Below are 16713 nucleotides of genomic sequence, written 5' to 3'. Positions count from 1 at the left end.
GTATGTATGTATATATTTTAAATTTATTTTACTGAAGTATAGTTGATTTAAAATGTTGTGTTAGGAAACTGGTATATATTTTTAGTGGAAGGTCTAATAAAATAATAGATCTGTAATTGTGGGGGAATAAATGTATACCCTTTTTTTGTTGTTTATTTTTGGCTGTGTTGGGTCTTCGTTGCTGCACACGGGCTTTCTCTAGTTGCAGCAAGCGGGGGCTCCTCTTCCTTGCGGTGTGCGGGCTTCTCATTGCAGTGGCTTCTCTTGTTGCGGAGCACGGGCTCTAGGCACGCGGGCTTCAGTAGTTGTGACTCGCGGGCTCTAGAGCGCAGGCTCAGTAGTTGTGGCGCACGGGCTTAGTTGCTCCGTGGCATGTGGGATCTTCCCGGACCAGGGCTCGAACCCGTGTGCCCTGCATTGGCAGGCGGATTCTTAACCACTGCGCCACCAGGGAAGCCCAAAAGCATACCCTTCTTAATAATGAGAGAGACTATATACTGGGTTTTCCATAATGTTGACAGAGAAAGCAAATTGTCAGGGTTTTGAGCCCCACCATTCCTGAGCATCCTTGAATAATTCTGAGGGTGGCTTATTCAGTTTGAGAGTTTTATTTGTCCTTGAAGCAGTTTTACTGGGACACAATCAGGAAGTGGTCCTGGAGCTAGAGTTCTGGGCAGTACACTTTTATTTGCAAAACAAGGATAGTTTAGCCTTCTGGGTACCCATTATGATCTGAGTGTAACCTCACCCGATTCATATCTTAGTTAACTGTGTACAAGAATCTGCCCTTGCTGCTAGAGCTGAAGGCTAAACTCAATCTTATGCCTCAGTCTTAAAAAACATTTTTTTTTTAAAGTTGTAACCTGAGTTTTTTTGAGTAAACTCATAAGCTTCCTGGAAACTCTGTAAGGGCAGGGACCATGTCTGCTTAAGTGTTGTGTCCTGTTTAGCATGGTACCTGATGTGGAATAGATATGTAATAAATATTTGTTTTTGGAATAAAATTCTAGTTGACCACTTCTAATTGTTATATCATACATAACCCTGCTTCCCTAGCCAGATTTGTTTTGTTCTCATCAGTCCTTGATGAGCTCCAGTGGAGAGAGTAAGAAGCAAAAGCCTTTTAGACAGTGGTGACCTACTCCTTTACAACACTTTTTGTTAGGGCCCCATCCAACCAACTGCCAATCCTGGTGCTCAGTTTCCGTTGACAATTAAGCACTCTGAGGACTCAACAAAAGTTGAGAGCAAAGAGAGTCCAAAGGTCTAAGATGGAGAATATACCTTGATAAGCAGAGTATATAAGATATCTTGCTGGGGAATATAATCAGACAGAAAGAAAGAGTGTTTAACCACATGAGCCAGGGAATTCGGTGACACTCCCTCTGAGGTTTGCAAAGCTCAGGGTCACCAACTCACCTGTTTCCCCTATGACTGTGGGTCTCTTACAGCTATATTTAAAACCTCAAACAAGCCAATACGTTGGGTCCTTAATTTGAGACCCTCAACTAGCTGAATTCCAGGAGGGGCATCTAGTGACTGAAGGGCACACTCCAGAGGATAGGCTGGATGTAAAGCAATGCAGCCTTTGGATCTAATTAGTCTGTAGCTGTAGCTTAGCACTCATTGAACATACAGCTCTTAACAGAGTGGGCTTGACTTTGATCTAGCAAGCCAAACTCATCTAATCCAAAGTAGAGAATGTTTAATCAGCTCTTGGAAGGTGCATGTGTACCCAGTTTCTGAGCCAAGCCATCTGCCCTGGGTGGAGAGTGAGCCTGGCAAACAAGGATTCTCAAGGACTGTCACTTGGGACAGTGAGTGCTCAGGCCATGGGTACACACAGTCTAGAGGTTCCAGCCCCTCATCAGAAGAGGTCCAGGGGAGATCTCACTTCCCAGGAGGTATTTGCATTCTGGTTGTACCATAATGGGCCAGGACCCCTCATGGAGAGAGAAAGCCTTTGTGTTCGTGTCTCACAAGGCAACCCAACAGGAGTACCCATGGGAGAAAAGGTGATAAAGCTAGAGCTTTAGTGATTATGACCCAGTTGGTTAAATCTTTCTTCAGGAGATCTAACTTCCAGATTCATATTCTTTTTCTTCCTTGGGTAGACAGAAGGTTGAAGAAGAAGATTCTTTGCCCCCTTTATTGCCCTCACACTTTCTTGGGGTGATCTCTGCCTATTTTAACAGACTTTCCTTCTTAAATTCTGATGTTGAATGGGTTAGCCTGTATAATCAATATGAGCTCTAACAAATTATGATAGCCACCCAGTAGGGACTCAGCATTGAGAATCCCCATTTGTGATAACATCTGGTCAAGGCAGGATGGGGTAGTCTCTCATGATGAGGAGCCCTCTTTGATGCCAAAAAAGAAAGTGAACCACCCAAGATGCTGGGTAGTGCATCAGTGTCAGGCTTGTCTGCCTGTGGATCTTTTACCCAGGCTCTTCCTGTGAGTTTCCATTGCACAGGTCAGTACCACCTAGATCCTTACCATGGTCAGGTGTATGGCTGACTCCTTCCTAAGAATGACCCTTGAGCTGCAGTTCCCACCCATATTTTGGCATAAACTTGACATGGTTTAGGTCTGTGTGGATTTTTTTTGACATGTAATTTACATACAGTGAGATGCACAGATTGTACGTTGTACAGATCGTGCAACAATTTGAGTTTTGACAAGTGTATACACCTTCTGTAACTCACACCCAATGAAGATATAGATCATTTCTGTCACTGCAGAAGGTTCCCTTGTGCCCCTTCTTAGTAAGTCTACCCCATGCAAGCTTCACCTCCCAGGCATCGACTATTCTGATTTCTATCACTGTGTATTAGGTTTAAGGCCACAGATCTTAAAATCTAGATGGTGGCTGCTTTGCAGACGCCATCACCCCGGAACCTCCCATGCTGCCCAACCATGGTCGGCCCTTCCGTGTTCTTTGACATCGCCATCGACGGTGAGCCCTTGGGCCGTGTCTCCTTCGAGGTAAGGGACCTGGAAACCAAGAAGTGACTGCTCATCCAATCCATAAAGCTATGTTAACAGATTGGAGCTGTTTGCAGACAGAGTTCCAAAGACAGCAGAAAACTTTCATGCTCTGAGCACTGGGGAGAAAGGCTTTGGTTATAAAGGTTCCTGCTGTCACAGAATAATTCCGGGATTTATGTGCCAGGGTGGTGACTTCACACGCCATAATGGCACTGGTGGCAAGTCCATCTATGGGGAGAAATTTGATGATGAGAATTTCCTCCTGAAGCACACGGGTCCTGGCATCTTGTCCATGGCAAATGCTGGCCTCAACACAAACAGTTCCCAGTTTTTCATCTGCACTGCCCAGACTGAGTGGTTGGATGGCAAGCATGTGGTCTTTGGCAAGGTGGAAGAGGGCATGAATATTGTGGAAGCCATGGAGCGCTTTCGGTCCAGGAATGGCAAGACCAGCAAGAAGATCACCACTGCTGACTGTGGACAAACCTAACAATAAATTTGACTTGTGTTTTATCTTAAAAAAAAAAATCTAGATGGTGAGAGATATCAGAAAATATTTATTCATGTAGATTGGTGCTTCTCAAGGCGGGAGGATGCCCACCAGGAGACTTTTGTCAACGTCTGGACACATTTTTGACTTATGGCTGGGAGTGGTTGGCAGTGGCATCTAGTGGGTAGAGGCCAGGGATGCTGCTAAGCCTCCTACAGTGCACAGGACAGCCTCCCAACAAAGGATGATCCAGCTCAAAATGTCAACAGTGCTGAGATTGATAAACCCTGAAGTAAACCTCTGCAGAGAGAATTGTGGCCCTGGGGAGTGCTAATCTCTGTATCTCCCAAGTCTCTGGGGATGAGGTTTGTTTTTTGTTTGTTTTGTTTTGTTTGTTGAGAGCTTGCAGGAAATGGAAAGGGCAACTGCAAGAGGGACCTTTCTTGAGTGCTACCACCCTTGTGGCCACAGTTCTTGCTGTGGAATGGGAGTGACTAACAGGAGAAGAGGGAGATGAAGAAAACAACTTGGGCAATAAAAGGGCAGGCTTAGAATAATATTAAAACTAGAAAAATGGACAAGAGGGAAAAATAAAGTAGAAATTAATGACACCTAAAGTACAAGCAGCAAAATAAAAAACAGGTGAGACTACATCAAACTGAAAAACCTCTGCACAGCAAAAGAAACCATCAACAAAGCGAAAAAACCTACAGAACAGAAAAAAAAATATTTGCACACCATATATCTGATAAGGGGTTAATATCTAAAGTATAGGGCTTCCCTGGTGGTGCAGTGGTTGAGAATCTGCCTGCTAATGCAGGGGACACGGGTTCGAGCCCTGGTCTGGGAAGATCCCACATGCCGCGGAGCAACTAGGCCCGTGAGCCACAACTACTGAGCCTGCGCGTCTGGAGCCTGTGCTCCGCAACAAGAGAGGCCGCGACAGTGAGAGGCCCGCGCACCGCGATGAAGAGTGGCCCCCGCTCGCCGCAACTGGAGAAAGCCCTCGCACAGAAACGAAGACCCAACACGGCCAAAACTAAATAAATAAATAAATAAATAGATAATAAAAATAAAGGAATTCCTTAAAAATAAAATTTAAAAAAAAATAAAGTATATAAAGAACACATACAACTCAATAGCAAAAAACAAACAAACAAATAACCCAATTAAAAAATGGGCAAAGGACCTGAGTAGACATTTCTCCAAATAAGATATACAAAAGGCCAGAAGGTACATGAAAAGATGCTCAACATCACAAGTCTTTTGGAAAATGCAAATTAAAACCACCATGAGATACCACCTCACCTCTGTAACAATGGCCATCATCAAAAAGACAAGAGATGAGGGACTTCCCTGGTGGTCCAGTGGTTAAGAACCCGCCTTCCAATGCAGGGGACGCGGGTTCGATCCCTGGTCAGAGAACTAAGATCCCTCATGCTGTGGGGCAACTGAGCCCATGCGCCGCAACTACTGTGCATGCGTGCTGCAAACTACAGAGCCCACACACTCTGGAGCCTGAGCGCCACAACTAGAGAGAGAAAACCTGCACGCCACAACTAGAGAGAAGCCCACTCCCCACAACGAAGAGCCTGCGCGCCGCAACGAAGATCCTGCATGCTGCAGCTGAGACCCGACACAGCCAAAAATAAATAATAAAATAAGTAAATAAATATATATGTTAAAAAAAAAAAGACAAGATGAATGCTGGCATGGATGTGGAGAAAAGGGAACCCTTGTGCGCTGCTGATGGAATTGTAAATTGGTGCGGCTACCATGGAAAACAGTATGGAGGTTCTTCAAAAAAAATTAAAAATAGACCTACCATATGATCCAGCAATTCCACTTCCGGGAATATATCAAAAGGAAACAAAAACACTAACTCAAAAAGGTATCTTGGGACTTCCCTGGTGGCGCAGTGGTTAGGAATCCGCCTGCCAGTGCAGGGGACGCGGGTTCGAGCCCTGGTCCGGGAAGATCCCACATGCAATGGAGCAACTAAGCCCATGCATCACAACTACTGAGCCTGCACTCTGGAGCCTACGAGCCACAGCTACTGAAGCTCATACGCCTAGAGCCCGTGCTCCGTAACAAGAGAAGCTACTGCAATGAGAAACCCGTGCACCGCAACGATGAGTAGCCCCCGCTCGCGACAACTAGAGAGCTCTCACATGCAGCAACGAAGACCCAACGCAGCCAAAAATAAATAAGTAAATTTATTAAAAAAAAGAAAAGACTTTAAAAGGTCAACACAAGGCATTAAATCAAATGAGGATGAAAAAGGGGACAACATGAACCCAAAATGCTTGGATGAGGAAGTGGGAAAAGGGGTGGGGCACCAGCCATTGATGGTAAGAAAGGGAATCTGAAACAAAGTTGGGGCGGTGCCTGCCAGCTGGCTCAGTGGAAAGTCCCCAGGTTAAGCAGTGTTGTCAGTAAGTTGTGGACAAACCCAGAAGGCAGAGAGCAGTGAGTTGGCACCTGCAGATACCAGCAGCCTAATAGGCCCTCTCCTGGGAAGTAGGGAGGGACCACACTGACTGTCAGCAGTGGCTCACTAACCTTTATCCTGGAAGCAAAAAAAATTAGTGGCAATATTGCCTGGAAATAAATATCTTTTAAGTATTCCACTTAATGCTTTAGGGTGTGTTAATTATTTTTAAACCAGTTTAAGTAATAACCACTCCTTTTAAGAATAGCTTCTAGCTCTTTATTTGCTTCTGAAATATGGGTATTTCCTTTTTTGTGTGCAACCTCAGGCATACATTTTTAAAAAAATTTTTATTTTATTTTATTTATTCATTTTTTTTTGGCTGCGTTGGGTCTTCGTTGCTGCGTGCAGGCTTTCTTTAGTTGAGGCGAGCAGGGGCTACTCTTCATTGCAGTGCGCGGGCTTCTCACTGCAGTGGCTTCTCTTGTCGCGGAGCACGGGCTCTAGGCGTACAGGCTTCAGTAGTTGTGGTGCGTGGGCTTAGTAGTTGTGGCTCGTGGGCTCTAGAGCGCAGGCTCAGTAGTTGTGGCACACGGGCTTAGTTGCTCCGTGGCATGTGGGATCTTCCCGGACCAGGGCTTGAACCCGTGTGCCCTGCATTGGCAGGTGGATTCTTAACCACTGCACCACCAGGGAAGCCCAAGGCATACATTTCAACAGACCTTTTTAGGTTTTATCTAGCATTACATGTTTTGTGAGTATTACAGAGTAGCATAGTCTTTCACATTACGGGCACTGCAGATCTCAGGAATATGATTTCCGTGATGCCAAATCATGCCTAAGTAGTTAGAACAAGTCAACCAGTCATTTATTTTTTGCCTCTCTTCTGTCCATTCATGCAGGCATTAAACAGTTCTTGAGCATTTCTTATGTGTTAGGCACAGTTATAGACATGAGGAATACAGGGTAAGACACAGCCCCATCCTGAAAGGGCTTCCAGTTTGGGAGGGAGAACTTGATAGACATAAATAAATGGATAAATAAGAAAAGAAAAGCAGTAAGTCTCCATGCTCTTAGGCAATTGTACAGAAAGGCAAAGCAAATATAGAACATTCTAGGCAGAGGAACCAGCATGTGTGAACCCATGAGGCTGGGAAGCAGCATGGGAGAAATATAGGGAGTTCAAGTTTTGTGGGAAAAGGCAGAGTGACAGATGAAGTTAAGAAGGTGGTTGGGGTCAGATCATAAATGGGCCTTGTTTGGCTCACATAAAAGTCCTAGGTAATGAATACCAAAGGATCTCAAATAAGGATAGAAGATATTCGGGTTTGCAGTTCAGAAAGATCGTTCTTTTGCAGTGTGGTGGTTTGAGTCATCAGAGGGCCAGGTGAACATTTAGAATTAAGCTGTTGAAACAATCCAGGAAAGAAACAAGGGCCCAAGGGTAGATTGTACAGGAGAAGATAAAGAGGAGAGAGTGAATTAAGTTCATTTAATAGGCAGAATTAACGACTTAATGACCAGTAGGATGGCGGGGTGGGGGGCAGTGGAGATGACCTCAGAGTTTCCGATTGGGTTGTCTAGTTGGATGGTGGCACCATTCCTGAGAGAAGAAGTAGAGGAAGAGGGGGCATTTCTGGGGTAAAGATGCAAGATGGTCAAGTGCTGTGTATTAATTTTTAAAATGTATCACTTTTGAAAAAGCTTTCTAGATTCCACAGCACACATTCACCTGTCAGGCCTAGTATAGACTTGGAGGCACAGACAGGATCCTGATGAGTTGGTTTTGGGTGTTCTTGGTGTAGGGAGCTTGTGTCCCATCCAAGTGGAAATGTCCAGAAGCAATAGGATAAGGGAGTTGGGAACTCAGGAGAGAGCTCTGGGCTGGAGCTGCATATCTAGGGGTCACTGGCTTCATGTTGAAGCCATGGGCATGAGTGACCTAGTCAGGGAGAGCAAGGCACAGAAAGAGACTGAGTTTGGGAACTGAGGTTGGGGGAGAGCGGTTCTGGGTGGGAATGGAAAGGGAGAGCTGCTCAAAGTTTGATTATTGGAATTATCGAAAGAATCTTCACTCTGTTCAATGAATCACTAGGTGAGATCATTAAAAACTCCTTCCCGGGCTTCCCTGGTGGCGCAGTGGTTAAAGAATCCGCCTGCTAATGCGGGGGACACAGGTTCAAGCCTTGGTCCGGGAAGATCCCACATGCCGCGGAGCACCTAAGCCCGTATGCCACAACTGCTGAGCCTGCGCTCTAGAGCCCAAGAGCCACAACTACTGAGCCCGTGTGCCACAACTACTGAAGCCTGCGCGCCTAGAGCCCATGCTCCACAACAAGAGAAGCCACCGCAATGGGTAGCCCACGCACCACAACCAAGAGTAACCCCCGCTCGCTGCAACTAGTGAAAGCCCGTGCATGGCAACGAAGACCCAATGCAGCCAAAAAAAAAAAAAAAAACACTCCTTCCCCTCTTGTTATTGGGGAGAGTAGGGGAGGTGTATCTTTTATTTTCCTTGAAAGGCTAAGTAGAAAACTCAGGAACTGCTGTTTTGGAAATGAAGATAAAGGTGACCTGGAATTTTAAGTTCACGAGAACATGTTTTTTTGTTTTTTGTTTTGTTTAAGCAGAGGTTCTTCTTTTTTTTTTTAATTTATTTATGTATTTATTTATTTTTGGCTGTGTTGGGTCTTCGTTTCTGTGCGAGGGTTTTCTCTAGTTGCGGCAAACGGGGGCCACTCTTCATCGCGGTGCGCGGGCCTCTCACTGTCGCGGCCTCTCTTGTTGCGGAGCACAGGCTCCAGACGCGCAGGCTCAGTAGTTGTGGCTCACGGGCCTAGTTGCTCCACGGCATGTGGGATCCTCCCAGACCAGGGCTCGAACCCGTGTCCCCTGCATTGGCAGGCAGACTCTCAACCACTGCGCCACCAGGGAAGCCCGAGAACATGTTTTTTAGTTTCTGACTTCCATAAAACTTCGGGAATACATTTCTCATAATGCTCAATAAGCCTCTCAGGGCAGGAGTGGCTGAGGTTGCAAATGTGCCCACGTTATGTACCTTCAGTTTGTAGAATTGAGAGAAGGCTTAAGATTGTTTCTGTGTTTCAGGTAATTCAGAGGTCTGTGGGGCCGGCCAGCCTGAGCCTGCTCACCTTCAAAGTCTATGCATCAGCAAAAAAGGACTCATCTCACAAAGCTGCTGTGAAGGTTAATGAGGTAACATATTGTGATATATTTTGAACATGTGATTTAGTTACTATGGGAAGCATACAAATTGAATATCAGGAAGATAGGACAATTCAGAAGATATTTAAAAGGAGGAAATAGTTTTTCCTTGTGGGAAGCTGCTAGACTATGGCTTTTTCAACTTTAATTAATGGCACTTAGCTAAGGGCATAGTTAAGGAATATCTCCTAGATTTTTAGTGGGGAATCTGCTCTGTCCCAGTAGATTGTAAGCCCAAGTCACTTCTAAGTGATCTGCCTGCTTGCAGACTGCTTATCAAGCCAGGAAAACATTCACATTTTTCCCTCTCCTAAGAAATTAAAGACCAGGGCTCATCCTGCTTCTTGGCTGGATTAGAGGCTCATAAGTAGATGCTTAATAAATACTAAATAAATAAAACAGGAAATCATCTCTCCATTGTTTACATTCCTTTTTGTCTATACTTCCCACTGATTATTTTAGATATTTGGTTTCTTTTGACTTTGAGTAAAGTGTCATAAAGATCTACCTTCGGGCTTCCCTGGTGGCGCAGTGGTTGAGAATCTGCCTGCCAATGCAGAGGACACGGGTTTGAGCCCTGGTCCGGGAAGATCCCACATGCTGCGGAGCAGCTAGGCCCGTGAGCCACAACTGCTGAGCCTGCGTGTCTGGAGCCTGTGCTCCGCAACAAGAGAGGCCACGACAGTGAGAGGCCCGCGCACCGCGATGAAGAGCGGCCCCCGCTCGCCACAACTAGAGAAAGCCCTCGCACAGTAACGAAGACCCAACACAGCCAAAAATAATAAATAAATAAATAAATAAATTTAAAGAAAAAAAAAAAGATCTACCTTCAGTTATGGTCAGGGTTACTTGAATGGTGTTTACCTAAAGCTAAATAGCTTGTTTTTTTGCCCTTTACTCTCTTCTTCTCAGGCCTTGGGACAGTGGCATTTTTGAGGGTGAAGAAGGCAGCCAGTGGTGGCTGTGAAACGTTTCCTCTCTGGTGGGGAACAAACCTGCTATTCTGCTTTGATTAGCACTAGACTGATCACTAGAACTAAGTCATATGCTATTCAGTTATTCTCAAGCTTTTTTTCCTATCCCACCTTCAACCCACCATTTAGAGTAATAGAATCCTTTTTCCAAACTAAATCTAAGATGAAATAACGAATACTAATATATAAAATGGGTAAAAGGGGACTGCTTTGTCTGCTATGAGTAGGGTTGGGGGAGGCTAGGACACCTCATAGCCCTGCTCTCTTGGCCTTGTCCTTATTGATTAAGGTGCAAAGATCGTCTGAAGCAAGGTTCAGGGTGCCCATAACCCTTATTCACTGTAGTTTGTGAGTTATTACAAATTTAATAATTGATTGTTATTTCATTACTGTATACACTTCTTAATTTCTTTTTATTTTGTTTTTCAATCTTTGCAGCTTTCACTCTACTCTGTTCCTGAGGGTCAGTCTAAATATGTGGAAGAGCCAAGGACCCAACTTGAAGAAAGCATCTCCCATCTCCGACATTATTGCGAACCATATACAAGTTGGTGTCAGGTACAGACAGCTGTTCTGAAAATGGAATGAATGCATTTCTGTTTAGAGTCAGTAGTAAAAAGTCTATACTGGCTGCATGTTTTCAGAAAAAGGCAGAATAAAGGGCCCCAACTTAAGAGTGCCTGACTTAAAAATGTTCGTCAGTGCCATCTCTGGAGGGGAGCAGAGAGCCCTACCTTCCTGGTGGCAGCTGTCGCCATAGCTGCAGAGAGAGTTTCCCTCCCACTGGGCAGCCTGTGTCATGTTGACTAGAGAGCAGAGGCCCATGGTACCTCTCTTTTTTTTTTTGGCCAGGCCGCTCGGCTTGTGGGATCTCAGTTACCCGACCAGGACTTGAACCTGGGCCACAGCAGTGAAAGCGCCGAGTCCTAACTACTGGACTGCCAGGGAATTCCCCCATGGTGCCTATCTTGTTGGTTGCGGCTATGAAAACATTATTGTCCACCAGGGGAGGATATGGGGCTGGAACTTCAGAAGAAGGAAAAGGGTACAATGTAAACATTTATATCAAAATTAGGAAGTTTCTCTCCCCACAGAGATTCTACAAGTCAGTACCACTTTATTTTATTTTTTAATTTATTTATTTATTTTTGGCTGTGTTGGGTCTTCGTTGCTGCGTGCAGGCATTCTCTAGTTGCAGCGAGCCGGGGCTACTATTTGTTGTGGTGTGCGGGCTTCTCATTGAGGTGGCTTCTCTTGTTGCAGAGAACGGTCTCTAGGTGCGTGGGCTTCAGTAGTTGTGGCACACAAGCTCAATAGTTGTGGCTTGCGGGCTCAATAGTTGTGGCTCACGGGCTCTAGACCGCAGGCTCAGTAGTTGTGGCATACGGGCTTAGTTGCCCTGCGGCATGTGGGATCCTCCTGGACCAGGGCTCAAACCCGTGTCCCCTGCGTTGGCAGGCAGATTCTTAACAAGTGTGCCGCCAGGGGAATCCCAGTACCACTTTAAACAGGAATGGGTACAGAGGATTTTGAATGCTATAATAGGAGTGTAGATAACTAAAAGAGGGTGGAATTACATACTTGAGTACTTAACTGTTTCCCTTCGTGACCAAAGATCTGCATATACAAATTGACTTTTACTGCTCAGGTTTTAAATCAGGCATTTGTCATTATGTTCATGAAAGCATGTGTGCAATTTTTAACATTGGAAACTGAAGTTTACAGTCTACAGAATGTTTTCGTGGGCTTTGATATGTATATTTGCCACACTTGATCTTGATTTTGAAAACTGATGACAGTAAAAGAATGTAGATGTGTGTGACGTGGTCTAGATTTACTTTGCTTGAGATGATAAACTCAATTTTCATCCAGAACTTGTTTTAAAATGTTTAATTTCCACTGTCTGTGCCAGTGCTGAACTGTTGTTCACCAATTTAGAAAGAAAATAGCATAAATTAGGCCATTATACTAAAGTACCGTAACCATATTATTGAGTTATGAAATACCTAAAGACTTTATACATAATGTGTTGTAACACACTTAAACTTTATTTTCTTGTTCTAGAAGATTTTTTAATTTTAACAGCTTTATTGGAGTATACTTGCTTTACAATTGTGTGTTAGTTTCTGCTTTATAACAAAGTGAATCAGCTATACATATACATATATCCCCATATCTCCTCCCTCTTGTGTCTTCTTCCCACCCTCCCTATCCCACCCCTCTACGTGGTCACAAAGCACCGAGCTGATCTCCCTGTGCTATGCGGCTGCTTCCCACTAGCTATCTATTTTACATTTGGTAGTATATATATGTCCATGCCACTCTCTCACTTCGTCCCAGCTTACCCTTGCCCCTCCCTGTGTCCTCAAGCCACTATGGAGAACAGTATGGAGGTTCCTTAAAAAACTAAAAATAGAACTACCATACGACCCAGCAATCCCACTACTGGGCATATACCCTGAGAAAACCATAATTCAAAAAGAGTCATGTACCACAAGGTTCATTGCAGCTCTGTTTACAATAGCCAGGACATAGTGTCCATCAACAGATGAATGGATAAAGAAGGTGTGGCACATATATACAATGGAATATTACTCAGCCATAAAAAGAAACGAAATTGAGTTATTTGTAGTGAGGTGGATGGACCTAGAGTCTGTCATACAGAGTGAAGTAAGTCAGAAAGAGAAAAACAAATACCATATGCTAACATATATATGGAATATAAAAAAAAAAAGGTTCTGAAGAACCTAAGGGCAGGACAGGAATAAAGACGCAGACGTAGAGAATGGACTAGAAGATTTTTAAACCATCTGCTGGTGGTTAAGATAAGGTCAGCACATTTGCAAATATTTCTGTATCATGTAGGCATGGCTACTGTTATTTCTCTCTTGCTCTTTTTTTTTTTTTTAAAGATTGATTGATTGATTGATTGCTATGTTGGGTCTTCGTTTCTGTGCGAGGGCTTTCTCTTGTTGCGGCAAGCGGGGGCCACTCTTCATCGCGGTGCACGGGCCTCTCACTATCGCGGCCTCTCTTGTTGCAGAGCACAGGCTCCAGACACGCAGGCTCAGTAGTTGTGGCTCACGGGCCTAGTTGCTCCGCGGCATGTGGGATCTTCCCAGACCAGGGCACGAACCCGTGTCCCCTGCATTAGCAGGCAGATTCTCAGCCACTGCGCCACCAGGGAAGCCCTCTTCCTCTTTTTTTTTTTTGGTGGTTATAAAAGTACTTTGTCTCTACCCTTCAACTCAAGGTTGCTTTTTGTTTTTTACGTTTTCGTCTGTGCATGATGCCTACTAGTGCAACAAAATGCCTCAGAATAGTTATCAACATGTTTATTTGTACTAGTTATATGTAAAAAAGCTTTTTTTTGTGATTACACTGGTTTTATTTTCCTATAGATTGAAGTCTTCATGAATGAAAATTTTTCTCATTCCTGGCTCCATTTTCAGGCCTACAAGTTCTAGTCCCTTTCTTCAAGAACTGATTTAATTTTTCTTCATAGTAAACAGATTATGCTAGCAAAAGAAGTGGGCAGTCAGTCTAGACATTGATCTGTAGTTTTTCTCTTTTCATGTGCAGAAAAAAAACTAATAATGGATTTTAATGAAGCAGTACTCAGGTTTTTTTAATGTTCTTTATGTCCTCACCCAAATTCAGCACTTATTATTTAAGGCCATTTAACAGTATTAGGGTAACTTGCTCTGACTTCAACTGAATTAAAATAAACAAATCCTTTTCCAAGTGGCAACTGGTTCTGATATCTTCTGATACCCACATATCTCTTTTCCCATCTTTACTGTACACTTTTTGAAGTAGTCCCTTGCTTTCTTTAGGATCATCTGATGTTCACGTACAAAGCCTTTTTATTGTTGTCGTTAAGAGAATGTTAATACTTCATTTGCTCATTTGGGGTAAATGTTTCTCCAAACCTGGATATAGACTCCTTTGTCCCATTACAGCTGGTCATTCCTGCTTCAAATGGGCAGTTTTCAGATATAGGCTCTAAAATCATGGCAAATCAGGAAATAGACTTAATATGAATGATTTAATCTCACAGGGAAAGAATATCCACTTTAATTATCAAGGGGATTGATTTTTTTTCGTCCTCTTCAATTTCAATAGAAGAATGAAAAGGCTGGGTTGTTGAAACCACCCTACTTGAAATCTTTGCTTCCTGTGGCAATAATAAGCCATTCTGCTGAGCAATTTGTGGTGAAGGGGAAATTAGAAAAGGAAAAACAACACAAAAAACCCAGATAGACAGTGTATCCCTTTGTTCAAAAAGTGCTAATAACATGATAATTTATTCAGTAAAGACAAATATATTTATTGCTACATTCTAATCAGCAAATCCTATTGATTCTTTTTTTTTTCTCATCTTTTTAGGAAATGTACTCCCAAACTAAGCCCAAGATGCAAAGTTTGGTTCAGTGGGGGTTAGGTAAGTTGATTTTTAATTAGGCATAATCAGTTTGTTTGACATTGGATTCTTTAACTGGGAGTCCATGGATGGGCTCCAGGAGATCTGTGAATTCCTTAAAATTGTGTGTAGAATTTTAGAGCTATTTGGATTTTTCTGGAAAGAGAATCTATGTTTTTCATCAGATTTCAGAGAACTAGTGTCCCCAAACACTCAGGTAAGTTTCTTCAAGATCATTAGGATTGTTGGCCTAGCAGGTGCAGATACACTGGATTTTCTTTCTTTAAATCTATTTCCAGGTGCAATGTCCTAACTCATCTATAGGTTTTCAGAATCAGGATAGCTCATTGGCACAGCTATTAACACATTTTATAGAAGTTTAGAGGCAGGAAGGAACTGGGCTAGTGTGCCTAGGAAAGGCTTTATTGCATAATTCGTAGTGTTCTTACATGTTTTCATTTGTTTTTTATCGCCTTTGATTGTTTTTCACATTCACTTAACATATACACTCATAAACTGGTTTCACAGACTGTGTTCTAACTAATATCAGGAACTGATAAATTAATAGACATTGATCATATTTCATTCCCTTTATTGGACATCTCAGCCAGTCATCCTCTTGTTTTTACAAGTGTTTCCGTGACAGAATAAAATAAGCATGAGTACAATTTGTTTCTTTGTGAAGATTATCATAGTATTGATGCACTGATACCCCTGAGACTACTATATAAGTAAATTCTTCATTTGAAGACAGACATATCAGTAGCTTACCACTTCTTTAAATTATTCATGTATGTTAATTAATATCTTAATTTTATAAACACTTATTTAGTGCTTATTATGTGTCAGGAACTAGTCTAAGTGCTTTGAAAGTATTAATTTATGTACAATCCTCATAACAACCTTGGCAGTTAGGTACTTTGTTACCTTCATTTTTTACCTGAGAAAGCTAAAGAACTCCTGATCTTTTATCTATATGGGTGACTGAGGTGTCTCTTCATTGTCGCCTATCATTTCCCATTGATTCACAGCAGTAGGCAGTATTTGCAATATGAGTCTTTTTTTTCTTCTCCTGGACTCATAGTTACTGCAAAGACTTAAGAAACGTTCCATTATGAGTTGCATTGTTGTCTGCCAAGGCAACCAGTCCATTTCCCAGGAGTCATAGCCAAGACACGTTGCTAGAAGCTGGGCTTCATATTTAGTGTAGTCTTACAGCGTATCTTCTTTCCCATTTCTTTGTGATTTTCCCACTTTGGCTCAGCTCACCAAGGCATCTGGGTGTCCTTCTATCACCTGCTCTGTGTGCCTGTCTAGAATTGAAAATACCATGCTGGTAGGCAAAAATAAAGGGAAGCAGAAAATTGCCTCAAATGACCCAGACAAGAGGATGAAAAGTTAAAACCAGGTTAAAGGCAAAATAAGTAAAAGGCCAAACAGGAATTGGTGCAAAGAACACAAGCTGTATAGTAGTATTTAAAATGATCACCACATTTCCCAAAGAAACCAAGAAAAGGATAACTGGCACATGCCTAGTATTATCTAGACGAGAGAATTATTGAGTATTCCAATTAGTTCAGTTCCATGTATGTCTGTTAAGTCACCATCGTGGCAGGCATTGAAGAGAGAGGCTGATTGAGACAGTGGTCACAGCCAGTGAGGTGCATATAATAAAGTGTTCAATACTAGCACAAATACAGAGACAGTCGTAGACCACCATTGAAGGTACAGAGGAAAGAGACTAGTTTAACAGAGATTGGGGAGATGGGAGCAGTCAGGGAAGGAGTTCTGAGATGAGTCTTGAAGGAACAGTTAGCCACACCAAAACATGGGGGTGGGAGTTGGGAGGCATTCCACACAGAGGGCACAGCATGACCAAGGCTTGGAGTGGTGACTTAGTGTTGCGTGTGCCGGGAACTGGAAGCAGGTCGGGAGTGCTGAAGATGAGGTTGAGAGACCTGCAGGCTTTTCAAGTCATGACCTAGCTGAAATCCCTTTGTTAATTCATTCAGTATCCATTAACTCCTAGCAGGGCTTCAAATAAGTATCTGTTGAGTGAACATCCACTATTTACCACTGGGGGAAAATGACATAGAAGTCTAAGCAGTCCACCATTAAGGAGCAGATATTCTCTTTGAGGAGACATAAAATACACCCTGAATAATTAAAAACAAGGGCC

General features: G+C 43.1%; 2 protein-coding genes across 2 annotated transcripts in view; both read left to right on the top strand.

Annotated features, from left to right (window-relative positions):
• APOO (apolipoprotein O) overlaps nucleotides 1-16713 on the top strand; it is a 57714-nt gene that overhangs the window by 13142 nt on the left and 27859 nt on the right. The window contains exons 2-4 of the mRNA XM_068532857.1: nucleotides 9021-9128; nucleotides 10550-10669; nucleotides 14501-14555. Coding sequence (XP_068388958.1) covers nucleotides 9021-9128; nucleotides 10550-10669; nucleotides 14501-14555 — 283 coding nt within the window. The remainder of the gene's footprint in view (nucleotides 1-9020; nucleotides 9129-10549; nucleotides 10670-14500; nucleotides 14556-16713) is intronic.
• LOC137757367 (peptidyl-prolyl cis-trans isomerase A-like) lies at nucleotides 2866-3481 on the top strand. The gene is made up of 2 exons (XM_068534080.1): nucleotides 2866-2988; nucleotides 3056-3481. The coding sequence occupies exons 1-2, from the start codon at nucleotides 2866-2868 to the stop codon at nucleotides 3479-3481; spliced, it is 549 nt and encodes a 182-aa protein (XP_068390181.1).

The sequence above is a fragment of the Eschrichtius robustus genome, chromosome X, assembly GCF_028021215.1.
Source record: "Eschrichtius robustus isolate mEscRob2 chromosome X, mEscRob2.pri, whole genome shotgun sequence".
Taxonomy (NCBI): Eukaryota; Metazoa; Chordata; class Mammalia; order Artiodactyla; family Eschrichtiidae; genus Eschrichtius; species Eschrichtius robustus.
This window is presented reverse-complemented; position numbering and strand designations above follow the sequence as displayed.